At 42.2% G+C, this 26,058-nt stretch overlaps 4 protein-coding genes across 6 annotated transcripts in view; 2 read left to right on the plus strand and 2 right to left on the minus strand.

The window, feature by feature from the left end:
• Nucleotides 1–585: 585 nt before the first annotated feature.
• Nucleotides 586–8,452, minus strand: LOC130110037 (dual specificity protein phosphatase 22-B-like). The gene is made up of 7 exons (XM_056277012.1): nt 8,071–8,452; nt 7,849–7,882; nt 6,350–6,432; nt 3,494–3,543; nt 3,297–3,371; nt 1,825–1,996; nt 586–1,648 (listed from the first exon to the last, which is right to left on the minus strand). Exons 1-7 carry the CDS (start codon nt 8,089–8,091, stop codon nt 1,544–1,546), a joined length of 540 nt encoding a protein of 179 aa, XP_056132987.1. The 5' UTR covers nt 8,092–8,452; the 3' UTR covers nt 586–1,543.
• A 919-nt stretch (nt 8,453–9,371) lies between these two features.
• On the plus strand, nt 9,372–12,852 carry bphl (biphenyl hydrolase like). 2 transcript variants are annotated; one of them, XM_056277010.1, is made up of 7 exons: nt 9,372–9,591; nt 10,066–10,169; nt 10,755–10,921; nt 11,420–11,573; nt 11,726–11,857; nt 12,242–12,365; nt 12,587–12,852. In XM_056277010.1, exons 1-7 carry the CDS (start codon nt 9,509–9,511, stop codon nt 12,675–12,677), a joined length of 855 nt encoding a protein of 284 aa, XP_056132985.1. In that variant the 5' UTR covers nt 9,372–9,508; the 3' UTR covers nt 12,678–12,852. The 2 variants fall into 2 exon arrangements, with proteins under 2 accessions (XP_056132985.1, XP_056132986.1); XM_056277011.1 differs by lacking the exon at nt 9,372–9,591 and adding an exon at nt 9,872–9,889.
• A 188-nt stretch (nt 12,853–13,040) lies between these two features.
• Nucleotides 13,041–18,937, plus strand: psmg4 (proteasome (prosome, macropain) assembly chaperone 4). The gene is made up of 3 exons (XM_056275997.1): nt 13,041–13,308; nt 17,967–18,042; nt 18,515–18,937. Exons 1-3 carry the CDS (start codon nt 13,117–13,119, stop codon nt 18,631–18,633), a joined length of 387 nt encoding a protein of 128 aa, XP_056131972.1. The 5' UTR covers nt 13,041–13,116; the 3' UTR covers nt 18,634–18,937.
• A 132-nt stretch (nt 18,938–19,069) lies between these two features.
• Nucleotides 19,070–26,058, minus strand: part of LOC130109213 (solute carrier family 22 member 23) — a 19,175-nt gene continuing 12,186 nt past the window's right edge. Inside the window, exons 4-10 of one of the 2 annotated variants that reach the window (XM_056275995.1) lie at nt 25,166–25,352; nt 24,567–24,694; nt 22,632–22,734; nt 22,238–22,464; nt 21,783–21,815; nt 21,349–21,472; nt 19,070–20,938 (exon numbers count right to left, since the gene is read on the minus strand). In XM_056275995.1, the coding sequence (XP_056131970.1) occupies nt 20,509–20,938; nt 21,349–21,472; nt 21,783–21,815; nt 22,238–22,464; nt 22,632–22,734; nt 24,567–24,694; nt 25,166–25,352 (1,232 nt within the window). In that variant the 3' untranslated portion in view covers nt 19,070–20,508. Of the gene's footprint in view, nt 20,939–21,348; nt 21,473–21,782; nt 21,816–22,237; nt 22,465–22,631; nt 22,735–24,566; nt 24,695–25,165; nt 25,353–26,058 lie in introns of those variants that run through there. The other variant, XM_056275996.1, reaches the window with a different exon arrangement.

Consider the following 26,058-nt stretch of genomic DNA (forward strand, 5'->3'; position numbering starts at 1 on the left):
AAAAGAAGCTAGCCACTTGCCTGTTTCTGCACCGTGTTGTATAGAAGACTTCTAGGATGTCACTTCCTGTTCCTGTTGTCACATAAAGATCTGTTCATTATTTTTATGGGGGGAGAATGATTTGTGTAACGGGGTTGAGGGTAACTGAGGTACAGAACTAAATTATGTGATTTTAATGAATAATCGTTCATTTATTTCGAAAAAAAACCCAACATTACCAGCAAAAAATCACTGATAGTTGTTTATGGGCATAGCAAAATGTATGGACTTTTTTCTAATTTTATTAGTCGTATCCCAAGTACACTTTCATCGAAGGCCATGAGGGACATGAGAAAATAGGAGGTGTCAACTGAAAAAACAAGATAATTTCTGATATAAACATAACATTTATGTAATGTTTTTTACACTTGATTAAAGGGGACATTTCAATTGATATAAAAACTTTTGAAAATAGATTTTGGTGACCCAATAGATAAAATACACTTAAAAAGGTCAGAGGGACTCAAATTGTACCGGTTTCGTGGAATGAACGTGTACCAACGCGTCCGCCTTGAGCAGCCTTGATCCCCATTTATTTCGGTTCAGTTTAATTCAAATAACTCCACTTTAATTCAGTTCAGCTCAGTTTATTGTCGTTACAACAAAACACCCATATATGTAAATGGCAATAAAAAAGAAAGCTTTAAATATTACACTCATTTTCAACAGGTCCTGTGCCAGTGATTCAGGTTGCGTTCACAAGCCGATGATGTGTGACAATTAATGTCGCTTTTTATGTAATAACCACATTTTTCTTTCCTTTTTCTTTTAAAGTTTTCTCCTTGGCACAGAGCCTCTGAAAAAAGCTCAGTCCAAGTCAAAGTACAGTCAAAGCGTCAAAGCAATATAGGCCACAACTGAATGTCGATACTGGTGGGTCTCTCGAAACTTTCCAACAACTCACAGTCTCTTTTGTTGGGGGGAATAACTGAATAATTCTAATATATCACATATGTTATACACACACACACACACACACACACACACACACACACACACACACACACACACACACACACACACACACACACACACACACACACACACACACACACACACACACACACACAGAGGAGAAGGTATACACATAATTGAATAGCAGTGTCTTCACTCTGGAGGTTGTATGTACGCGTTTCCTTAGTTTTCTGCTTGACTGGCCTTGCATGTTGTTTTGACAGTTGTGGGGGCGAGGAGGTCTTCAGTCCAATGTCTTAATGTCTTGTCTGAAAAATTCCCCACGTATATGACAGGCGAGTTAGATCTATAGGGATTTGACATGGCCCACTCTCTAAATTTAAAATCACTGAGGTGCAATTTCTTGATAGCAGACAGTATACAAAATAGGTTTAGCGGCGAGTCATCCCACACAGTCATAGTGAAGCACCCAGGGCTCGATTGCACCTGTAGATGGGCAGCATCTGGTAGGAATAGAAGTAGGTGGGAAGCGGGAAAGGAGAGTCTCTGGTTAACTCAGATGCTACTTTTGGCCAGTGGAGAAGTGATACTAGTTGCTGCCGCTGGGCTGGGATTTCCGGGTCATAAGGGCGATGATGTCATCATCGTCATTGAATGAGATCTTACCATACCTATCCATCCACCATGCTCTATACTGGAGAGGGTAAACAGGGATAAGCAGGGAGATTGCATTAAAACAAACATAAAAAGAAAATGGCCACCAATGTGGAATTGAGAGGATGAAGTGAAAGTAAGTCGATTAAGGGCGAAAAAGGGGAAGACTGTTGACAGGAGACCAGAGAAAGGAGATGAGAAAACGTTATCACTTACTTCTGCCAATTCTGAATTTTCAAATTCCTCCAGCTGGCGTAGGAAGCCCAGGTTGGGCCCGGCACATGGCCTGGCTGCCCTCACAGCTGCCAAGGACTCCATCCAGCCCCGTCCTGTCACCGTCATGATGTAGGCCACCACCAGCGTCACGCTACGGGACACGCCTGCCACGCTGCACCATACAGTACTTTAGAGGAAGACTTAAACTCTTTTTTTTTTCTCATGGGACTATCAAATGGATGTTTGGCTTGGGGGCAACTTTTCTTGCCCTCAATACACAATTTCCCCTCAGGGAAGAATAAAGTATTCTGATTCTGATTTTGATTGGTTTTGGGTGGCTAAGTAAAACTCTTTTTCTGGAAAAGGTCACCCTGGTTTTGGAGTTTTGAATTGAGAGGAGTCTCAGCCTCAAATTCTCAAAAATGAACAGATGAACAGGTTGCGCTCAGATGAATAAATGACTGCAGGTGCAAGGAAATTTGATGATCTCTTATATTCCTTGTACCTATAGTAGTATTCGTAAACAGGTGATCTTTAGATAGAGATGGGTGACAAATTAAAGGAAAAAGTTGAATACTTGACCCCTACAGTGAGGGGGCCCAGGGGCTCTGTTATGATGTGGGGATAATTTTCCTGGCATGGTTTGGGTCCACTTGTCCCCTTAGAGGGAAGGGTCACCACAAATCAATACAAAGTTATTCTGAGGGATCACCTTTATCCTATGATGAGACATCTCTATCCTGATGGGAGTGGTCTCTTCCAGGATGACAATGCCCCCATTCATATGGAACGAGGGGTCACTGAATGGTTTGAGTATGAAAATTATGTAAATTATATGCTATGACCTTCACAGTCACCAGATCACAACCCAATTGAACACCTATGGGAGATTTTGGACCGACGTGTTAGACAGCACTCTCCACCACCATCATCAAAACACCAAATGAGGGAATATCTTTTGGAAGAATGGTGTCCATCCCTCCAGTAGAATTCAGAGACTTGTAGAATCTATGACAAGGAGCACTGAAGCTGTTCTGGAGGCTCGTGGTGGACCAACACCTTACTAAGACACTTTAAGTTGGTTTCTCCTTTAATTTGTCACCTGTCTGTAATTCATTTCAGCCAACCAGGTAGTGAGATGTCAAAATGAAATACAAAACACTCAACTGGACTTGTCAGGGGAGTTGAGTGTTTTGTATTTCATTTTGACTTTGGACATATAATTTGCTCCCCTGATAGTCTTGAAACACGTGCTCAAGGTTTCACCTCCTCTTTTGAAAGCCCACAGGCCAAAAGGTCATCAGAATAGCCAACTGAATAGCACATTCTGTGACAGGTACAATATATTTTATCTTAAAAGAAAAGAAATGAGAAATGGTAGCTCTCACATTAACGTCATAACTCATTCAACTAATGAGAACAGACTTATTTGGTTGGTTTAGTTTTTGGATTTTTAGGATGTCTTCACGCACCAGTGGACGAGGACACCTTCTCCTTTCAGTCGGGTCTCATGGATGAAAACGATACTGTCCCTGAAGTACTGGCTCCTAATGAGAATATATAAGTACATAAGAAAACTATGACACAAGGGTGATACTTGGACTACACACAGCATTGGATGACAGGCATAAAATCATTGGAGAACATTCTTTACACATGGGGTACTTACAATTTTTGCTTTGAGTGATCTGAAGCAGATATACAAAGGTATGTCTTTTCCTATGTGGGGAGATAAATGCATATTGTGCAAAAAAGCTCGTTGTACAGAATAGTTCAGACTCCACTCGACAATAACACAAGTGATCTGCAGAAAAGCAATTGTATTGCACATTACTGACTCATTATTGTGCAGTGTTTATCAACAACAGTTGATATTAAAGGGGAGACAAACTAAAGTTTGAGTGCCAGGGTCTACCTTCTTCCTCTTTCTGTTTGCTGAGAGGGACAGTCCCCAAAGACTTGCCCCCTGTGACCCTTTTGCTAATGGATCATGACAGGACAGTTTGTCTCTGTGTATATTTAAGTACATATGTAAGTAAGTACGTGTCTCTGCGTGTTTTGTGCAATATGCACCTGGCAGCTGACAGCACACACATAGCCCCAGTGGACAGAAACCACCTTGTCCTGTTATGACTGCACCTCTGCAAAAGTCCCAGAGCCCTCTGGGACACCCTAAGCGATGGGAGCCGTATGGGTCAGCCTACACGCACACACACACACATATATATATATACATATACATATATATATATGCAAGTGTGCACGCATACAAACATACAAGCAAGTGCATGTGCATAAGCACAAACTCACGCAAATGCACTTACGGATGTAAGCACAAACGCAGCCGTGCACACGCACACACACTCCTTTCATTAAAATGAATCATATATAATTTTTACAAAATCCAACCCAACCAGACACAAATTATTAAAACCTTGCACCAAAACCTTGTAAGCATTTGTAATGAATCGGAAGAAGTGGGAATGTGTAAATGGTACTGATTTTTTTGTAGTCCCTGGGAGTTATTTGGTATTTTGAGATTTTTGTTTCCTTTAAAAACAGGTTATCAATTGATATGGTCAATTGATATGATTCTGGTAACTGATGTAACGGTGCAAGTGGCGCATCCAACCATAAAGATTTTGCCACCCATACCTTCCTCTGTCAGGAACCGCCAAGCCACCTTCCAAGAAATCGTTATGTGAGAAGGCTGTCTGTTGGGTATGCAAATAGACCATCCATCTGGTCATTAGTCAATAGATGGAAGATAAACCTGAGTCACCAATATGCCATTCTGCATCATTTTACACCGATATGTTATGATTGGCTAACGGAGCAGTCCGTTATCAAGTTCAAACCATGCAGACAGAAAGAAGCTGAAGCAGTAGCAGCACACATCCACATCTAAAGTGTATTTGAAGGCTGAAGCTTATTTTGAAGAAAAACCTTTTGGAAAGTCTTAGTGGTTGACCAGTCTGGGTAGTGATACCGTAATAGAAGTTGCTGTTTCTCTTCAGTTTAATAGTTGTGAAAATACACTGACATGCTACCATGAATGGAGAAAGTGTATGAAATCTCTGCAGGATTTTCAGACTTGCTTTCAACAAGAAAAGATGAAAGTTGTGAAAGTTGGCTTTGAACAACTTGACTGTATTCTTCCTGACGTAAAGCCTACCAAGAAATGGCCAAACAACAACAGAATAGAGAAAATGTGGGGACACGGCCAGCGGTTTGTTTCGAAGCATGTGAAGATGTGAAAATACACAATCAGATGAGTGAACGGATTATTGATTTGTGTATATAATTCCATATGTTTATATGTAACACACTATTACAGAAAAGTCAAACGGCTGTGTTGAGCAGGTAGGACCACCTCGGGAAAATAACGAAACGGTTTTTTTTTAGATAGTTCAGCAAACTCACTTCCCTCTTTTTAGTGCTTCTTTACTTACTAATTCATTTAGTCAGGACACTTGGGCAAAACACATACAAACACAGAAGAAGCTTTCAAGCACAAATAACTTGTAAATGTAGCACCATGTGGAAAACAGTTTACAATAAGGGTGCACTAATTAACATTAATTATGCAGTAATAAGCATTAGCTAACAGTTAATTAACAGTTAACTACAGTAGCCAACAGTTAATTAATGCAATAATAAGCATTAAGTAACTGCTAACAAATGTCTCTTGTTAACATTTACTAATTTACAGGTTAATTAAGGTACTAGCTAACATTAGCGAGCAATTACACATTACTGTTAGCTAATTCTTACTACAACATTAACTAATGGTTAATTAATGTATCCTTATTGTAAAGTGTTACAAAAAATCTTTGAGGAAGTGATAATTATAAATCGTTATTGACTTTGTTGGTTTTTCTTAGTGCTGGTCAACCGAGCTAAAAGGACCTACAGTTGAATTTTCATTTAGATAAACCTTCATGCGTACTTGACTCGGTCAAACACCTCGTCAGCCAGTCTCAGCTATACAGTAGGCCTCTACAAATAAATGCTTCATCACCTTTAGCCAGAGAACGCCAGGTGAATTCCCAGTGTTGTGACTGATACGTCAAGTCAGACGTTCTCTGAACAAGAACGAGAATAAGAAAGTTTGACTCCCGCGACAGTTTTTTCCCCCTTTGTCCATAGCTTGTAAAGAATACCGAATACGAACAAGAGAGATTTTATGTAAAGTTTAATGCACTAAATCCTATTCTCAGACAAAAGCATGTGCAGAGTGGTCTCTAACAATAAATACCTAAGAGGCCGGACCCTGATCATGAGTAGGAAGGATACCTGTGACCTCTATGAGGTCAATATCATTTCACAGAGATGCAGAGAGATAAGACAGAGTGGTTTCCAGAATCTTGGCCCAAGTAATCCCTCCGTTGTCCCCTGTCGAACAATATCACACTGTGGGTTGTTTTATGGACACAGGGCATGAACCTGGATGTTACGTGGCCAGGCTGGTGTCAAGGTCAGGAGGGCTGGGCAGGCACACACACACACCGACATGACCTCTCACCTCCAGGATGGGTGCAGCTGTGTCATGGATGGAGAGGATGTGGGTGATGTTGTACTGTGCCAACAGCTCCCTATCTTGTGCATCTGCAGGTTGAAAAGAACAGAAAAATCGCAAATTTTCACTCCCTCCAATCACAAATTGCCCCGCATGTAAGTTCCATCTAAATAAAGACATGTCTACCCAACAACAACAACCCCCCCCTCCCCAAATCACTCCCAAGCAAATATGGCCTTATAAGTTTGCTCTTGTTTTGAACTGAAAGAAAAACCGGAAAACCAGTGTTTCTAAAACAGTCCAACACCTTGGCCCAAAAGCAAGAAACAGTAAATGTTCTAATCAAATTTTGTTCCTTGAAAGGAAACAAAATGTGTTCATCTAGGACAGATGTGCCTGGTGCATTTTTTCTCACAATTTGCAAATTTGCAGGATGCTGATGTGATGTTGGCTAGAGAAGACTGAACCAACTCACAAAACTGGATGAAGATCACATCAATCTATCAGTTCACTAAATACAAAATAGCATCACATAGCATGAAAACTGATTTGCATTCTAAGGTATGCAAATTATTGCTTGGAACATAGCATGTAAAGGGTTTAACAGTATATATCATGCATATTCCCAGTATATATACTAAATGTTCCAAATACTTAGAAAACTTGAAAATGACTCAACGAGGAGTATAAGTCTGATTATTTAAAAGTTACATTGTAAGCAATTTATTCATAGGTCAGATAATGGAGCGCACATCTCTGTGTGTTTGGCATGAGATGAATTAGCTTCCGGGGACTCGAGGTGATGATGTCCAACAAAGCTGCTGACAGACAACTGGGACTTGCAGCAGCCAACATATCTCTGGCACACCACACACCAACAACAGACCAACTTACACAGTTCTAGTTGTTCCTCATACATGTGTAGACTGGGTGTCGCGCAAAGGATTTGTAATTTATGATAGGCAAAATGGACGAGCAAATATCACACACCAAAACCATGCAAATAATCAATAGGTTTCTTTGAGACATTAGCTGCGCAGTCTGTTTCATGTGTGCAGAGTGCAGAGAGAGAGAGAGAGAGAAAACAACCTGCTCATTGCTTTGCATTTATCTGGAAAGACATGGAATATAGTGCACATAAGGGACCCCCCCATGTTCAGGGGGTATCCCCACCAACGACAATACTCACACACCCACAGTATATAGGTCCTCCAAGTCAATCACTTTTTACAAAAAACAAAGACTTACTCCTCAACCCCCCCCCCACACGTACACGTACAATTGCACAAAAATAGACTAACGTAAAAAATCCCTTCGTCATTAATTTTCTAAATCAAAACATCTTTTTTTTTCCAGGTTGTAACCTCTTCACTTCATAGAAACCAGGCTTCGTGAAGCATCTTACCACATGCCAATTTTGCAAGAGGAAGTGAAACACACTGCACGATGTTATCCTGATAATAAATCAATTCTATTCACAAATTACACGAGACTAGACTGTTTACCTTTGATGTTTCCGAGATAAAGGTCTGGCAGCACCTAAAATAAAGTGAAAATCTGTATCAACAAAACTGCCCTTGCTGCAAACTTAGAATGGAAATCAAAACAGTCATCCAAAAGAATGGGTCGTTGATGTTTTTATTAATGTCTCTCTTCGGATCATCTCTAAAAGAGCAACAGCTTGTGTGGTTTTTAAGGAGCCCCTTCCAAACTACATCATACTGTACCTTGTTTATTCCATTACCCATGTCCAGCAGCAAAGATCACCAACTTTTGGTACAGTTCACCACTTTAACACCCGAATCTGTCCATTTCTAACAGGAAGCATGGATTCTCAAGTCTCGGGAATCGTAAACATCACCAACGGTAATCAAATGGCCCGGTATTGTTTTGCTTGCAGTTAAATCCGCTCCGTGAGGAGATGACCTGCTTCTTGCTGTTGTATTTTGGGACATGTAGTTTTCAGACTTCCTCCTAAGTCGTTTTTTATTTTGTGACACAACGTGTGATAAACGTCATGGCCTGAGTGTAACTCGATTGAGAGTATGTTGCTGGGGAATGACATAATGTGACCTTAGTGGAACAGCACCCACTTGGGAGATATATATAGATCAGGAATAGGTCAAGGGCCCATAGTCAGGCACATACCGACCAGGCAGAGATGGTTGAAGTCCATTCCGATGCGGCAGATCAGGACAGAGGAAGGCTGATCCTCTGTAGGGTCAACACATCCCCGAGCTGTCATTCGCCGGAGAGCTGAATGCCACACCTAATATGGTGGACGGTAAATGCCATCTTGGTAGTTGTTTGACCATGCATTTAAGAGACCCCAGGTGCATAAGAAACATTACTCTCAGTAAGTAAGATTTCTCTCACGTAGGCCTAGCTCAGATCGTTTCCCTTTTGTTGTTTTTGTTGTCACTGTCAGTGACAATGTGGACAATCAATGAAATGTACATCATTTTTCCAGTAAATTTTGCTGTAGGTATAACACATTTCTATTAATAGCTCTGTCTTTGTGTTTGTCTTGGGTTCGTGCGGTTTAATTTGCCATACAAGTCACGCTGACGGGCAACGCCGTGTGGAGGCGTTTCCAAAAAACTGCCTGTGTGCAGAGTTGGGCTTACCCTCGTTGTGGGTGGCAAAATATTAGAGCGACATGAAGATACGACGATCACATTCAAGAACAGTGCTTATATAATCAGGTTATCCATATAAATATTCATATTAGTGTAAGGTCTCGTGTGTGTGTGTGTGCGCGCGCGGGTTGGACAGAAGCGCGTGAGAGACACTTGCTTATTATCATCAAGCAGCCGTAGTCAATTCTAATTCCATGTCAAAAAGAGGAAGGTCAGCCATTACCTCAGGAACTGCGTCAAAGTTTGAAGCACGGACAACGAAGTTTGTCTTTCACAAAACTGCGCTAAGAATTGTCCTTACGTGAATCCAAATTGGATTTCAATGTCGTACTTTCGCTTTAAAATGTGTTCTTAGTAAGCGGGCATAGGTCGAAAGTGTCGTATTCAAGTCGGTGGTAGGCTAAGGCGATTTCAACGAAGTGAAGTTGAGACGCTGCTAAATGATTTTTTCGCTGTCGTGTTGTGTAAGACTACCTCAGCGTTTGTCACAAACAGGTCATCGCTTCTTTGCGTGAACCTGTACGAAATGGCGATGATATTACACGGAAGACGGCTTCACACCTACAGGGCTAAGCTCAAGAGTGTTATGAAAGGAACCCAATCGCACTGGTGAATTTATTTATTTGTTTTTACCTGTGTCACAGCTGTGACCAGAGATGAATATGTATTTGTTACTATGATGGATTTTGGTAATGAAACGCTACGGGAGAATTACCCCCATTGCTGACACGTTTGGCAATGACGCGTTGCCATTTTCCAGTTGTTGTTCGATATATATACACTAGATGGCGACGTACACCTACGTCTAAGATATTGGTATGGCGTCATAAACCAGTGACATGAAATAATTGTATTGTGTTCGGTCGTCCCACTACACGTAAATGCCAAAACGAATGGCTGAAGTTCGGTGAGACGTATTGATATGTCGATTTTGTTTCAATTGTAATATGATCTTTAATCACCAACTTGGTCATGTGGAGTGTTACTGGGTTAATTTCGGTCATTTCTGTCCGCAATACTCCATTCTGTCCTCAATATGCATTTTGGCGCTTCGTCACAGCTGGTTGTCTTATTTCCCCTTAGCTCCTCAGTGACATCAGGTAGACAGCTCGTCAATGGGGTGAATCTCTACTATGAGCAGACTGGCAGAGGGGAACATGCTGTACTGCTGCTTCCTGGGGCACTGGGTAAAGAGACGAACACCACATAATGTCTTCGTTGACATGTTTGTCTCTCTCTATATATATGTCTGTCTCTGTCTCTCTCTCTCTTACTATCCCCATCTCATCTGTCAGCTTTCTTCATTCTACTGTAACATACTTTGGGGAGAGCATTCTCCCTAAATATCCAGATATGATCAGCCCCCCCCCAACACACACACACACACACACACACACACACACACACACACACACACACACACACACACACACACACACACACACACACACACACACACACAATTCTATGGTTAATAATGAGTCAGTATCACTCAAACTTGTAAATACTGATCAGAATATTAATTTCAGCTACCAACAGCCATCTATTTGAAAAGGCTAAATGTAAAAGATGGGAACATTTATGCACCAGACTCATTTTGATGAATGGTCAAAAATACTATTAAATCAATAGAAATGGCGTTTTCAGTAAAACTCAAACTTACCCAAGGAAATGAATTTTGAGAACCCCCACCCCCTAATGTTGGAATACATGGTGTACCCCCTTAAATTAGTTAAATGTTAAAGTTGCCTTTTGTGGATCTCTTACCACAGGAAGCACTCAGACTGATTTTGGACCTCAACTGAAGTCTCTGAACAAGGAATATTTCACTGTAGTTGGCTGGGATCCACGTGGTTATGGACACTCTCGTCCACCTAAGCGAGACTTCCCCCCAGACTTCTTTGAGAGGGATGCAAAGGATGCAGTGAATCTGATGAAGGTATAGCCAATTCGTTGACCTGCTTAGGGCTTTTTACACTGAACAAAGGAATTGACAGACAGGTTCTTTTCACTCTCATTTTCTTAAAATCTATAGTTTATGACAGAGACAAAGTCGGTGTTGTATATGTTTGAGCTTTTGGCAAATAAGGCATTTCATCAGCATACTGTGGTGCATTCAGACAGAGAAAATTCTCTTTGTGGTTTCAGTTTGTAGCACTCTTAAGAGCATTTGAAATTATGCAAAGCTACCTCGTGGAAACATAAATACAGCAGGATAAAGTGTCAGCACGCATTAGAATGCTGGTCCCAGAAATGAAAATTGTACCACAAGGATGGCCAAATATTTTTATGGCCAAATAGTTGGTATAACAAGTGGACTGGTAGTCCCACTTGCCCACTTTTTAAATCACCATTGCCTGAACCTTGTCAGAAGCCCCAATACTCAGTGCATTAGTGTTGTACCATACAACAGTTCAGTTTGTCTTTTCTTTGGCAGGCGTTGGGCTTTGGCAGGTTTTCTCTGCTGGGATGGAGTGATGGAGGAATCACTGCTCTAATTGCAGCTGCCAAGAATCCTGACCTGGTCAACAAAATGGTAGTGTGGGGATCCAATGCTTATGTGTCCAAACAGGACGTCAGCATTTACAATGGTAATCTAAGTACTACAAAGTTTCTATGAAAATGTTTCATTGTCTTTGCCTGTAACCAAAGACGTATGGTCCTTGTGTGTGTGTGTGTGTGTGTGTGTGTACATGTTTGCGTGCATGCATGCATGCATGCGTGCGTGCGTGCACTCACCTAGCAATCCGTGATGTGTCTCAGTGGAGTGCAAAGATGAGGAAGCCCATGGAAGAGATGTATGGTGTAGAGCTCTTCACTAAGACCTGGGAGGCCTGGGTGGATGGGATTGCACAGTTTGTCAAAAGACCAGAGGGTATGATGTTTATGGCATTGCAAACTCATTTATACTATATTAATTTATACTATACTTATTAATGTATACTATATTCATATTTATAGTCTTGTGGCGTGATCTGTTTGTTAGAAACCTTTTTAAAAGGTAAAATCCCTTGTTTGAAAGGGACTGTTTTGTACAGTAGGAATGCAGCACATTTGTCAGAAGGCATGTGGACTGGGATTATTCAAAATAAAGGGAAATGTTTAACATATTAATCTCCTTCCATTAATGTGTAATTTAGAATCATATTTTCCATTGTACAAACAAGGAGCAAAATGGAGATAAGTCTGATTCCTAACGATTTCATTTTGTATTTTGCATGTTTAAAATGTCAGTTATAATTGGACGTCTTTTGTTTAGGGAATATCTGCATGGAGCTCCTGCCTCAGATCAGCTGTCCTACCCTCATTGTACATGGAGAGAAAGACCCTATGGTGCCCAGCTTCCACCCACAGTATCTCCACAAACACATCAGGGGTTCACGGTGAGATCAGACAAATAAGATCACTTACACACATACCACTTTTTTAACGGAATCCTCAAAATTAGAATACACAAAAGAAAATCATATGTGAGGAAATGTTTAGGCTTTTATATTTTAGTATGTGTTGTGTGTATATGTGTGTATTTTTATTCATTATATTTTATTTATATTATTTTCGTATTTTATTTTAATTTTATGATATGTAACTTTTTAAAATCTAGATTACATTTGATGCCCGAGGGAAAACACAATCTGCACTTGAGGTTTGCTGATGAATTCAACAAACTGGTGGAAGACTTTCTGAATGAGTGACTCCTTAACTACTCAAGGATGGACCGGTCATTTAAATCGGCAGGAAGAGCAGGACTAGAATGATTTCATCACAAAAATTTGAGACTGATTCCTATTTGTTTCTGCATTGAGGTGTACTTTCAATGGGCTTGATCTAAAATGTTTGCCCAGTTTAACTTTATTTTTGTATATAACAATTGATTTTCATATTAATTTTCAATTAAATTGTTCTTTTATTGATATATTTGGCTCCAGTGTCTGTGCGCTAGTTCGGGATTACATATTTTGTACAGGTTAACAGCGCAGAGCGATTACTCTACTCGAGCATCGATTGATTTTGGCTCGATTGCTTTTCTCTGTTGGTTTACCTCAGCAACACAAACCAGGAAGTAAATAGGCTCGTTGTATGCTGCACTGGCGTCACAAGATGGTAAATCGTATGTAGTGTCCGCAGTGGCAGATGGCGTCAAACAATATGAATGTAATAGGAAACGGAGAGGCACTTGACGCGATTACGGTGCACAATTTCTCTGAGAAGATTTTGGAGCAGACGATTCACTTTCATGTCATGAAGCTGAACGGCGGCTTCTTCCTTTGGGTCGGTTCGACTCCAGTTTTGTCAAACTTGGCGGTTTCAATGAGCAGCAGATATGTAAGTAACCCCCCCCGCGCCCACACACGCATGGTTAAACAGAATAAAACTGGTTCAAATTAGACTCCATGACAATTGGAAATCGTATATTCAACATGTTCAACTCAAAGAAGGTTGAAGTTCATTATTGACAGATGCGTTTCATCTCTCAGCTAAGTGACATCTTCAATCTAAACTGCAGGTATCCCCACCCCTTACATACAATACAGTACCGGGTCCGGGTATCGTAGCGGTCTATTCCGTTGTCCATAGCGCTCAAGTTTGTGGAATTCCAGTGCGTGAGATTTGTTGACGGACGGATGGATGGACTTACCGCACAGGGCGGTCAAAAACGAAGAATACAATTATTATTTGTTGGTTTGTTTTATCAACAAACAACGAAGAATACAATTATTATTATGTATTTATGTATTTTTATTTTATTAACATGCACCACACAAATATTTAGACAATAAAAACAGTCCGTACATTCAGAGAAAACTGCATCATAGACAGAGCACGCACAGTACGACCACAACGCGCAGTACCAGCATATGACCGCAAGATGTCCTTCATGCTGCACAACGAACAATGGCCAAGTAAATAAGCTACTGCAGCAGAGTAATAAAGCTGAGTTACTTATTTGATCTATGATAAGGAGGGCTGCGTGGACGCTGAAGTGGATGTTGTGGCTGTGGTCGAGCTTTTTGCGTTATTATATTCCCAGGTCACCTTAGCCTTTTTTAGAAGTTTTCGTTCGGGTGCAAATTTAAAACGGGTCCTTGTTGTTGACCTTGACCGTAATCACTGAGCTGAGTGTTCTGTCCATGTCAAGGCTGGCTCTAAAGTCAGTTTTGTTTTTACAGACTAGACTGAAACGTCTCTCCTCATCCGCATTGCTGTGAGGAATCACAAGCAACAAGCGTGCTAGTTGCAATAGGTGACCAAATTGATTAATAGCGGATCCTGGCACCTTTACGTGCAAAGGCCCATACCACATCCATCCGATGGTACACTGTGGTGGTGCTACCATCTTTAGTCTCCAGCATGATCTCTGCTTCATTCCACACATGCTGTGGAACGAAGCAGAGATCTTTTGCAAACTTTGATAGTCCATAAATTCCTCCCACAGCTTGTCAATGGTGCTGTCATCCCACAGTAAAAGCATCTTGAATTTGTGTGCGATGAACTGAACACTCAAAACCATGTAAGGCCCGGTGATCAAAGTCAATGAATTGAGCGTGTGACAACAGCTCATCGCCTGGTGGAAAGTTTGTCTTGAGATAGTCCACAGTTGCCACGTAGAAAGAGATCACAGCAATGTAGAACTTACTGACATCTGTGTCACCGACGTCACCATTTTCAATCAGATTTCGCAGCTTGCAGTGAGTTGCAAAGCCAATGAATATCTGCTTGTTTGGCTTGACCTTACTGCAGTCGATGTACATTACATTGCTATGTTTATGTAATTCTACAGGATCAATAAATTTCTGCATCCGTTTTTTGAGCATATTGTCCATCTGACTATGCATGACATGAATGCGGGGGTCCTCATGTTGAAAAAACAAGTTCTGTTCAGTGAATAACGGCAATACAGCCTGGTAAAAGAGTAGATACACTTCAGACATATGATTTTGGAAATTCATACATAGTCTCTTGAATCGTGGGTTTTGCACTGGGCCATTCGTAGAGGCAAAGTAACTTTTCAGGGCAGGAAACTGCTTCAGAACCCTTTCAATTACAGTTTGCAAACTCAGCCAGCGACTTGAGTTGTGTTTGAGAACGGCTCTGTATTCAACATCACAAAATTCACAGTAGCTAGCTAACTCGTTCTTCCTCTTACTTGACTTGTCAAAGTAATAGAACAGATCAATAGCTAAATCTCCAACATCAAATGCTATGCACTTAGTAAACCCACTACCCCCTTTCTTGGCTGCATTATGAATGATATGACAAGGGCATCCTATAACAGAGACGTCTGGATTTTCCCACAGAAGCCTGGTTTTCACTGAATTTCAGCGCCCCGTGTTGACGGATGCATTGTCCATTACAAAATAAGTGCAATTACTCCAGGGGATGCCATGTTCTGTTACTACATTGTTGACTTTGGAGTCAAGTGTCTCAGCATCTCTAGCATTTGTAGAGCACATGTTCAAAAACTTGTGCGAGACTCAAGTGTGACGCTTTATGTCAAAGAGCCGTACCGTCACTGGGTTCATTTTTTTGAGACCAGAGTCATTGCTCCCATCCATGCCAATTGAATATGGATCTTCTTTCATCGATGCAATAGTAGGTGCAAGGGAATGCAGCGCTAGTGCGTCATTAATTATACAGGATATCTTTGTCGCGGCGGAGGTATAATCTTTAGCAGTTTCACTGTTTGGAAAGGTAGCTCTGACTAAAGGCCTGATGTGGTTTGCTGTGGTGATTGGTAAATTGTGTTCCATGAGAAAATTAGAAAATAAAACCTCGGCCTTGGTAATCTTCTCTTGCAGTGGTGAAGCGTTTGGTAAAAAGAAGGTTTGCAATGAAGCCATACCCACCATGGCTTGTTTCTTCTCTCTGTGCTCGTCGCCATTGATGTGACGTTCAACATCTGTCCATCCTTAGTGAGCACAGCTTAGAGATCTTTTGCAAATGTCACAGAAAAATTTGTAGACGTCCAGTTTGTCTCAATGAATGCATCCATATTCAGGAGATGACTTAATCCATTCACTGTTGAATTTGGTTTTATATGTGTGCGCACTGCTTAACTTTCGTTTCGACATTTTTGCTAGCTGTTGCAAACATCAAGTGGCACAAGCCGTAAGCCTGTCGTTGAGGAGCAAGATTGAGGAACGCGTCTGATTGGCTAAAGTAACGCTCAACCAATAAGATGTAGTAATGCTCAACCAATTAGATTTTACCTTGTTCATGTATTTCTGATTTCGGAACCTATGCGTGAGACCGTGAGATGGTGCCTCAATGCGTGAGCCTCACTCCCAATGCGTGACAGAGACTTGAGAGCTATGCGTTGCCTACCAACACGGGGATCACCGGTTCAAATCCCCGTGTTACCTCCGGCTTGGTCAGGCGTCCCTACAGACACAACTGGCCGTGTCTGCAGGTGGAAAGCGGGATGTGGGTGTATATCCTGGTCGCTGCACGAGCGCCTCCTCTGGTCCGCCGAGGTTCCTGTTCAGTGGGGAGGGGGAACTGGGGGCAATAGCGTGATCCTCTCACGTGCTATGTCCCCCTGGCGAAACTCCTCACTGTCAGGTGAAAAGAGGTGCCTGGCGACTCCACATGTGGCGGCATAGTGGCACAGTGGTTAGCACGGTTGCTTCACAGCAAGAAGGTCCTGGGTTCCAACTCCAGGGTAGTCCAACCTTGGGGGTCATCCCAGGTCATACTCTGTGTGGAGTTTGCATGCTCTCCCCGTGTCTGTGTGGGTTTCCTCTGTTTCCACATTCTAAGACATGTAGGTCAGGTGAATCAGCTGTACTAAATTGTCCCTAGTTGTGTGTGTGTGTGTGTGTGTGTGTGTGTGTGTGTGTGGGGCTGTGATGGCCTGGCAGCCTGTCCAGGATGTCTCCCTGCCTGCCGCCCAATGACTGCTGGGAAAGGCTCCAGCATCCCCGTGACCCTGAGAGCAGGACAAGCCGTTTGGATAATGGATGAACAATACATTACAGTACAATACAGAGCCTAACAACAATACAGTGCCAAACTCTGGACCCTGTGGAGAAATCTCTCCGTGATGCAAAATTGGGCAAGGGTCAGATCCACAACATTGTCCTGGTGGGAGGCGCCACACAAATTCCAGATTCAGAAGCTGTTGCAGGACTTCTTCAATGGGAAAGAGCTTAACAAGAGCATTAACCCTGATGAAGCTGTAGCCTACGGCGGGCGCAGGTGTTCAGGTAGCCATCTTGTCAGGTGACAAGTCTGAGAACATGCAGGATCTGCTACTGTTGGATGTCACGCCCTTATCCTTTGGCATCGAAACTGCTGGAGGAGTCATGACTGCTATCTTTTATTGTCTCATTATCATTTTTGCTACCTCACTTGTTTATACTAAATGTTGTTTGTCCTTTTTTTATCTTGTTTTTTAATCATTTACCTTGTCTAGTGTTGCTGGTCTGAGAGTCACCAAACTAAATTCCGTTGTATGTATACAATGACAATAAAGTATCTTATCTTATCTTGTCTTGTCTTGTCTTGTCTTATGTTTGATTTTCTTACCTGGATTACTGAGCATGCATCAAGACAACTTGTTCAACTGCATGTCTTTATGCATGCTCAATAATCCAGGTTCAACTGCAAGTCTTTATGCATGCTCAATAAATAATGCAGGTAAGGAAATCACAGAAAGTTGAATCAGTTCATCTGGACACAACATTTATTGAGAGAAACGTTTCATCACTCATCTAAGTGACCTCTTCAGTCAAAACTGACTGCAGTGATCCCCACCCTTATAAACGATACAGTGGCATAATAACCATGCCACTGTATTGCTGATAAAGGTGGGGATCAGTTTTGACTGAAGAGGTCACTTAGATGAGTGATGAAACGTTTCAATAAATGTCTGTCCAGATGAACTGATTCTGCGATGTTCAACTGCATGTCATTGTTTTTCAAGCTGCCAATTCAACATCTTGCAAAGGAACAAATAAGTAACCAGCTTCTTCTGTTTGCAGGATCCCATGCCGTTATCAGCATTAGTGATGGGGGACCCGTCAGATACTGCCCCAAACTCCTTGGCTCAGAGACTAGGTATTGTAACAAACCTTATTTTTATTTGCATACCTCTTAATTTAACATGCCAAACTATAAAAATCTGGTTCACTTTAGCTGCCAGATGATCTCTTAAACACACCAATCTATTTTATGGAAGCTAATGTATTTAATAGGAGGCAGTAATTGATTGCATCTCAATTAGTATCATCTTATGATTTCCTTTGGGTAGCTTTTAAAATATCCGTCCATCCATCCATTATCCAAGCCGCTTATCCTAATTAGGGTCGTGGGATGCTGGAGCCTATCCCAGCATATAGCCTGTAAAATAAAGCCCATCTTCAGAACTACACAGGGCTTGGTTAGAATGGGATTTATAGTAAATTTGACCTTGGTTGCACACCACACCCCCAGCTGTAAGGTTTTAGTATCGGTCTGTCTTTCAGAAACGGTCTACATATTTATACTGTAAAATGACTACACTACATGCTGTCTCCTTTCTGATTTGCAGCAAAGAGGACAAAGAAGCAAGTATTCGTCAGTTATAATCTTCCATCAGGCTCTAATCTCTCCTTGCTGGTGGAGAACAGGATCAAAAAGGAACTGGAGGTTCACCCTGAACACTTTTAACATTTTAATTCGTATGGAACTTGTGAAAAGCAGCGGGGGGGGGGTGCATGTGTTTGGTATTTCTCCCTTAATCGCTTACCTTATTGGACTGGCAACTCACGAATCTCCTAAATAATTCACTGATGTACATGTACTGATGCATGTGCATAGTCCTATACCGCAAGAATAGCCTAGGTACAAATTGTCACATCAAGTGTTCATTTATTGACAGAATCAATAAATTAAGTGGTTTATTATCAAAACATGTAGGCCTATGGCTTTTTGTACAAATGCATCATATTAAAAAATAACACCTAAAAAACAAGATTAGTGGTTGAGAATTTTTTTTTTATGTCCCAAGTATTTCGTTATTGAAAATATACAAACTAGCAAACCATACAAGGTGTCCAAAATATGTGCTGTGTCGTAAATATGTAATGATACAAATATGGAGGATGTATTCAGTTGCCAACAATTGGACAAAAAACAGTTTCTAAATGGTCTATGTTTTCGATGAGCTTCATATTTAAAAAAGTAGATAGTCCGTATGTTTTCAGTGTATGGCACATAAATGCATATGTTACATTTGTCTTCAGTTCCTAGTGACACATGAAAAGCAAAGTGGTCTCATACAAATGCTCACTAGTCACAACTAGGCCAGTTCTATGCAGACCAAGCTGCTCTATTCTAATCTTCACAAATGTTTATTTCAAAATGGGAATAAATATTGTGCTTTCTGGCATGGTGAACCAATATTTTCGTTAGGCTAAAGTTACACACCCCATGAACAGGATTACAACCAATAACATTACCACAGTACAGGAAACTACAAGGGAGTGAAAGTTGGAGTTGGAATATTAGCTAGCTAATCTAAGGAGGTATTTCAAGCAACAGAATGCCATTGGAAGAATGACAAAATAAATACTGGATTTCTTAAATTACATTGTATCTTTTCTGTTTTGTAAAAGAACAAAGCCATCATTATAAAGCCATTTAGAGCTGAGATGTGTCATAAGACATAATAAGTTAATCACTACAATGCCCATTCAACTCTCAGATTTGTTCAGCATTACTCACAATCCCCAGACTATCCATGCAGTCTGCCATGGTCTCCGGCTGTGAGACAGGCATCAGACAACCATCATACACCCAATACAAAGGGGGGGATGCTTGCAATTAAAACGAAAAAAAAGTGTTTACACTGACCTCACTTCTTAGAATAAAGTGCCAAATTTGACTTCAAGAAGAGTGACCACAAATCAGAGGAAGAGATAAATGTATATAAAAATCATTTGTGCTCTTTCATGCAAAGAAAAGTGGTAGTGGTTTTGCCAATCCCTGGATTTTTGCTGTGTTGGCTGAAGATGACAAATACTTGATTGTGTCTCAGACTTTTAGTGCAAAAAAACTCAAAGAATTAGATACAGAGAAATCCTCTCAAACCTAGTCAAACCACCAACAGAAAATTCATAGGGCCCATATTTAATGCAACTCTGCCCTCTTTAGCTGTCAATTTATCTATCCTGCTTTGCCAGCAAATCACTCCGAGAGAGAATGTAATCATTAGAGTAAAACCACTGAAAACTTTTAAGTTTATATCAAGAACACATCGACTTGAGATAAACTCATTCTAGTACAAGATTTTGCGGCAGTTCCTGAATGAGCTGCAAGTCTGTACATACATCTGATCACACAACTCTTATTCTCACTATTTCCTCCTGACCCATAATAAGTGCCCATCAGTTTTTTGAGCAATTCTGTGAGATTATTTTTCTTTTCTTTTTTTTTTGGTTTTGTTTCTAAAGGATCCTCTGGGTTTCACATCAGCTTGGCTACCTAGTTAAAACCCAGTGAGTTTAACATTTGAATGATTAACAGCACAATAGCAGGCTGTTGCTATGAAGCATGCATTCCATTGGCTACAGCACGGTTTTCCAGCACCTCCCCTCCAGTCGCTAGAGCGTACGAGGCAGGCACCGCTGCCAGAGCGGTGGCCACCGCCACTGTGGCGCCCCCGGTGGCTGTGAGATGGAGAGGTGTGTCGTGGACGCGGGAGTAGTCCCTGTCAGTCTTGGTAAGAAGAAGATGCTGCTCTCCCGGACGGAGCAAGGTCTGACGCATGAAGCTCTCTCCGTCGGCCAGAGTCTCTGGCAGCGGGTGGCCCCGTGGCTCAGGCAGCAGCAGCAGACAGATGATGCACAGCAGGGTGCAGCAGGCAAAGATCACATGATGCAGGAAGTAGCCCTTCTGATTGTGAAGTTCCATGATGGGGGCGGTGAGCATGCCAAAGCCAGCGCTAGCCAGCACCAGACCCAGACCTCCACCCCTGAACAGACACAGAGAGATGACAGCAAGTGTTTGACTACACGGGAGATTGGACTTGTCCACAAATAAAGCAACTGACTTAAATGAAAAAAAATAACAAGAGGCTTGGCCCAGTCAGTCATCCATGTGCTTAGCTGTTAAAAACTGTACCACATGATTGAGTGATATGCAATTCTACACTTTACCTTGTAGGTTGTATAATAGGTGAACCACTACACTCGGGCGAGTCAATTTGTCTTTCTAAGCAATGTGTATGCCAAAACGGAGTCTCACTCATGGATCTGATTCATCCTATTCTCTGTCACAGATGTAATGATACACTTTGTGGTCCCATCTTTTGAAGAGTGCTGTTGGTTTGTTTGTGAGGCTCCAATTATTATTTGAACATGTGGCCGCACACATCCAGCTGACCTGATGACAGTGGGAGTGATTTCAGCGCAGAAGAATATGCTGAGGATGCTGACGGCATGAGAAGAGAACATGCCAATGATGGAAAAGGCCACGGAGAACTTCCTGTTCAGAGTGTCACGCAGTTCTATGCAGACAAGGCAAAACAACAAGCAGGATACCAATATTACACAACATACTCAAACAGCTGTTACTGATGATACTTATGGAACAAATTCAGTGTACCAATATGATATTGCAATGAAACTATTCTGTATCCGCAGCTTACTTTCAGTTCAAGTGAATTGTTTACTTATTTATTGAATCCGTTTCCTTTTTCTTTCTTTTTTTGCCTGTAATTTAAAGTTCCTTTGTGTATCATAAGGACAAAACAACACTGAAGCATCCTTTAGGGCCATTACAGCCATAAAGCCTTCATTTATGCCCTATAACTGTACCTATGTCATGGCGGAGGCTGTACTTCCCAATCACTGGATCCCATTAGAGCGCATGGATGGAAAGAGGGGACATCACATGAGATGATGAGTACAATCAGAGGGTCAAGGCAGAAGCAGCACAGGGATAGCTATTTACCTCTAACAATTCGCTCAATGAAGCCCCAAATAATGACCACGCACAGCATTCTGTATGTGGGTCAAGAATGAGGAGGACACTTATTACGACAGAAGTTTAAGTGCCGTCTGCTGTGTGTGTGGGTCATGAATTATAAGTGGATAAACGCTGTGCTCAGAGAATTGGACAGTACACAATGTTTGTCAGTGCAAGTATGCCACTGTATTTTAATCCAGCTACACTGTTCATATTTGAACTGTATGGTCGAAGACAATTTTCCTCACTCAGCTGAACGCTCAAGCACTTTTTCGTATTGCCTACTTTCTGTGTCTTTACTTACAGTTGAGCAAACCCAGCTGTAATAGTGATGCTAGGGCGGTGATGATCATGAAGGTGAGCAGCCCGCCACGACGACCCATCAACCCCACCGCCGGACACAATGCCAGGCAGGTTGCCACAGCAATGCCAGCCATAGTGTAATAGTCAGCGTGGCACATGGCAGTCGGCTGGGCCTCAGGATCCATCATGCTGCGGGCGAAGCAGTGGTGGATCCCATAGCCTGTCAATCTGCATGCAACAGCATGAAGAACATGTCACGTTCACATATAAAAACACAGCATTCATTCCTCCTTACGAAAATCGCTCATGAGTAATTAATTGTCACTTAACAGATGTTGTCTTTGATCAGCAAAGGGGTTTTAAAAGACCACCTGCAAACACACGTGCACACTTACGAGTTAACGCAAAGCACCACAATGTTTTTCCACAAATTCCTAGTGCTCATCATCTTGACGATGCATGTTCTCTGGGGTTTCTTGTGCAGCTCTTGCTCCAGTTCTGATAAGAAACATGAGACACACACCTTTAAAGCTTTTTGCGAAGGAAACAAAAGGGCTACGCGCAGAGGGACTTTCACAACTCCAGAACAGAGAAAGGATTGCGAAATGGGACCTTTAGACAGGCAAAGGAGCTCCCATTTCTTCATATCATCAGCTCTCCATCACAACATTGTACAATGGTTACGGTATATTCGTCTTGGGGCAGGCCAAATGCAAATGCATAAGAATTATAAATATGTGTATCTGTAGGACTGCAATTCCCAGTCAGGGCGAAAGGCTTCAAAGGCTTTCTTGGGTTTGACACAGGTCTCACTTTAATAATAAATTGCTTATGATTTATATGATGGAGGCTGTATGTGAATTTCTTCTTGCAGACTTATTTCATCATATGAGCAAATCAGCTGATACTGTACAGAAAGTATTGCATTTGTAGGTGCATTGCCAGTACATTGTTTGGTCTTACTGCGTATTAGCATATTGTCTGTTCATTGCTGACCCATTTCATCACATCAGTTATGCAGCTTTGCAGCTGCACCTTAACAAGCAGCTTAGCACGACTGGCTTTGAGAAAGTATGAGGCATTAAAAGGGGCATGTGTAGTTCTATTGTGTAGTTCATGTGTAGTTCTATTTGAATGCTGACCTCTTGTTTAGTGATATGAAATCCAACAAAGCATGCAAAAAAAAAGAAAGAAAAGAAAAGGTAGCAGATACCCAGCATGCTTACCAACATTTGCCATGTTCAATACCCTCTTTAGATGTTGTTTGCTGCTATTGCTGCATGATCTGTTAAGGGACTGTTACTGTGAGCCAAGTCTTTGGGGGTCAGGGTGTCAGGCAACAACAAAAACAACTCGGCCGATACAGCTCCAGTGTCTATGAATGCAGAAATTTGAGAGTTGGGGGGGGGCTGGTGGTCATTTTTGTGTCAATCATTAATATCTAGCAAACCCTGCTGACAATGGCATCTTATCGGGCAACGGAACAGAAGCATCAAACATGTTTAACAGGTCCTACCCCCCTTTCCCCCCCAATTGTGCTCGGCTAATTACCCCACTCTTCTGAGCCGTTCCAGTTGCTGCTGCACCCCCTCTGCCGATGCGGGGAGGGCTGCAGACTACCACTTGTCTCCTCTGATACATGTGGATTCGCCAGCTGCTTCTTTTCACCTGACAGTGAGGAGTTTTGCCAGGGGGACATAGCGCGTGGGAGGATCACGCTATTCCCCCCAATTCCCCCTCCTCCCTGAACAGGCGCTCCGACCGACCAGAGGAGGTGCTAGAGCAGCGGCCAGGACACATACCCACATCCAGCTTCCCACCCGCAGACACGGCCAGTTGTGTTTGTAGGGATGCCTGACCAAGCCGGAGATAACACGGGGATTCGAACCTGTGATCCCCATGTTGGTAGGCAACGGAATAGACCACTATGCTACCCGGATGCTAACAAGTCCATTTTAACCCAGCTACCTAAACAATATATTTGGAAGTAAAAATGAAAGTGCAAGTTAATACCTGAAATGACCACCTTTTACTTGCGATTGGCAATAGTACTCATCGACTAACCACCTAGCCAGCCACCTAGCCAGCACAACTAAGAAGTCAGAGACCATGGGGAATCATGTACACAGTCTAACTGAGGCACAAGGTTATTGTTGTTGTTGTTGTTGTTGACATGACAGGTTTGTCTCGTGTTCTGATGCCCGGTAAGGCAACGTTGTAAAGCTTATATAGCCGGTGAGTAAAATCATATCATAACTAATATGCACAATGGCAAAACGTAAGAAGATCCAGGTCATTAAAAGGAAAACACAAGGTCCTATCTTCCTCACCTGTGAGAACCCCACTGGGCTCAGTAGATAGGTCAACCTGGTTCTTCCTGGCAATGTGCAGTATCATGGATTTGGACCTACTGTAGTGCTGGGTGGCCAGCAACCAGCGCAGCGACTCGGGAAAAATCCTGAAAAGAGGGAGCACATTTGATATAATAAACGAATCCCCGAGGGAGATTTTCTTTGCTCATCCTCTGGTAGGGGCACAGGCTCAGCTAGCTGGCGCAGCACTCCTGTAGAAAAGATGGAAGGGGTAAGAAACTTGTTCAACAATAATTTCAACAGGTATGGTCACGTGAGAAACTGAATCTGACCAACCAACCACCCGATTATCCTGTTGCGCTGACACGGAGAGCAGAGGATGAGAAACGAAGAGATATGAGAAACAGAATATGTGGTAAGGATAAGAAGAAGAGACAAACAGAAAGAGGAAAGCGAGGACAATAGATGAAAGACAGCATTGTTTGTTGTTCTAAACAAAGTGTGCTGTATACTTTGCACTGCTGCATAGTACAAGTGTGTACTGTACTAGTCATTGCCTGGCCCTGATGCAAAGACTCTACCCCCATAATAGTTTCCCCTCAGCGAACGGGACTTACCAGACGTAGGGCAGCATCAGAACAAAGGGACAGATAATGACGATCTGAAGCACCTGCCAGTCATCGCGGTCTGGCCAATTGCGACACAGAGCTGCCACTCCTGGCATCAGTAGTTGCCCGCCCACCATCAGAAAACTGGCCACCATAGTCATGGAGAAACGCCAGCCGGGCAAACAAAGCTCGATCCCTAACGAGAAGAGAACAGAGGGTGGGAGGGTGAGAGACAGAGAGATGAATATTATGCTGAAAATACCGGCTGTTGTAGTGTTGGCACAAGTTCATAAGTTCAGGCTTTGTTTAAGAGCAGAGATAAGTAAATCATGCAGTTGTGCATTTGTGTGTGTGAGAGAGAGACAGAGACAGAGCCAGAGGGAGAGAGACAGAGAGAGCCAGAGAGAGAGAGAGACAGAGAGAGAGCCAGAGAGAGAGCCAGAGAGAGAGAGAGTGTACATGCACACGTGTATGTTTCCTCTGGTAAACAGAACTGCAAACCCAATACAACCTTAGGTCTGGAAGCATGTGCCGTATGCATGTGCATCTGTGTTTAATGATGAAGTCAATATCTTATTTCCTCCATTAATAATTGAATACTCTCCATTGCTGAATATTCCCTCAAGAAGGGCCTTGTTAAACCCCAGACCGCGCATGGCCTCAAGACGAACTACTGGTCAGGCATATCAAGGTTTCAGCCGCTGTATGAGCATTTCACAGCCAGCCTTGCTTAATTTTCCTTGACTGTGTTCCCATTTCCCCCTTCTATTGCCAGTAATATGGTACAGTCCAGATGGCTTTGTCCAGATGGCAAAGTCTTTTTCAAGGTGACCAATAGGGGTGGGGTGGGGTGGGGGTGGGGGGTAGGGGGCAGGGAGGCCCCCCTCACTGAGTGGGACTCC

The sequence above is a fragment of the Lampris incognitus genome, chromosome 3, assembly GCF_029633865.1.
Source record: "Lampris incognitus isolate fLamInc1 chromosome 3, fLamInc1.hap2, whole genome shotgun sequence".
NCBI lineage: Eukaryota > Metazoa > Chordata > Actinopteri > Lampriformes > Lampridae > Lampris > Lampris incognitus.

Coding starts and splice junctions, on each gene's coding strand:
- psmg4 (XM_056275997.1), top strand. CDS start 13,117: ATGGCGTCAAACAATATGAATGTAATAGGAAACGGAGAGGCACTTGAC. Junction 13,309..17,966: donor TTTCAATGAGCAGCAGATAT/GTAAGTAACCCC, acceptor TTCTGTTTGCAG/GATCCCATGCCGTTATCAGC. Junction 18,043..18,514: donor CTCCTTGGCTCAGAGACTAG/GTATTGTAACAA, acceptor TCTGATTTGCAG/CAAAGAGGACAAAGAAGCAA.
- bphl (XM_056277010.1), top strand. CDS start 9,509: ATGGCGATGATATTACACGGAAGACGGCTTCACACCTACAGGGCTAAG. Junction 11,574..11,725: donor GGACGTCAGCATTTACAATG/GTAATCTAAGTA, acceptor GCACTCACCTAG/CAATCCGTGATGTGTCTCAG. Junction 12,366..12,586: donor AAACACATCAGGGGTTCACG/GTGAGATCAGAC, acceptor TTTAAAATCTAG/ATTACATTTGATGCCCGAGG.
- LOC130110037 (XM_056277012.1), bottom strand. CDS start 8,091: ATGGGTAATGGAATAAACAAG. Junction 1,997..3,296: donor GAAGGTGTCCTCGTCCACTG/GTGCGTGAAGAC, acceptor TGTATGGTGCAG/CGTGGCAGGCGTGTCCCGTA. Junction 1,649..1,824: donor AAAATTCAGAATTGGCAGAA/GTAAGTGATAAC, acceptor TACCCTCTCCAG/TATAGAGCATGGTGGATGGA.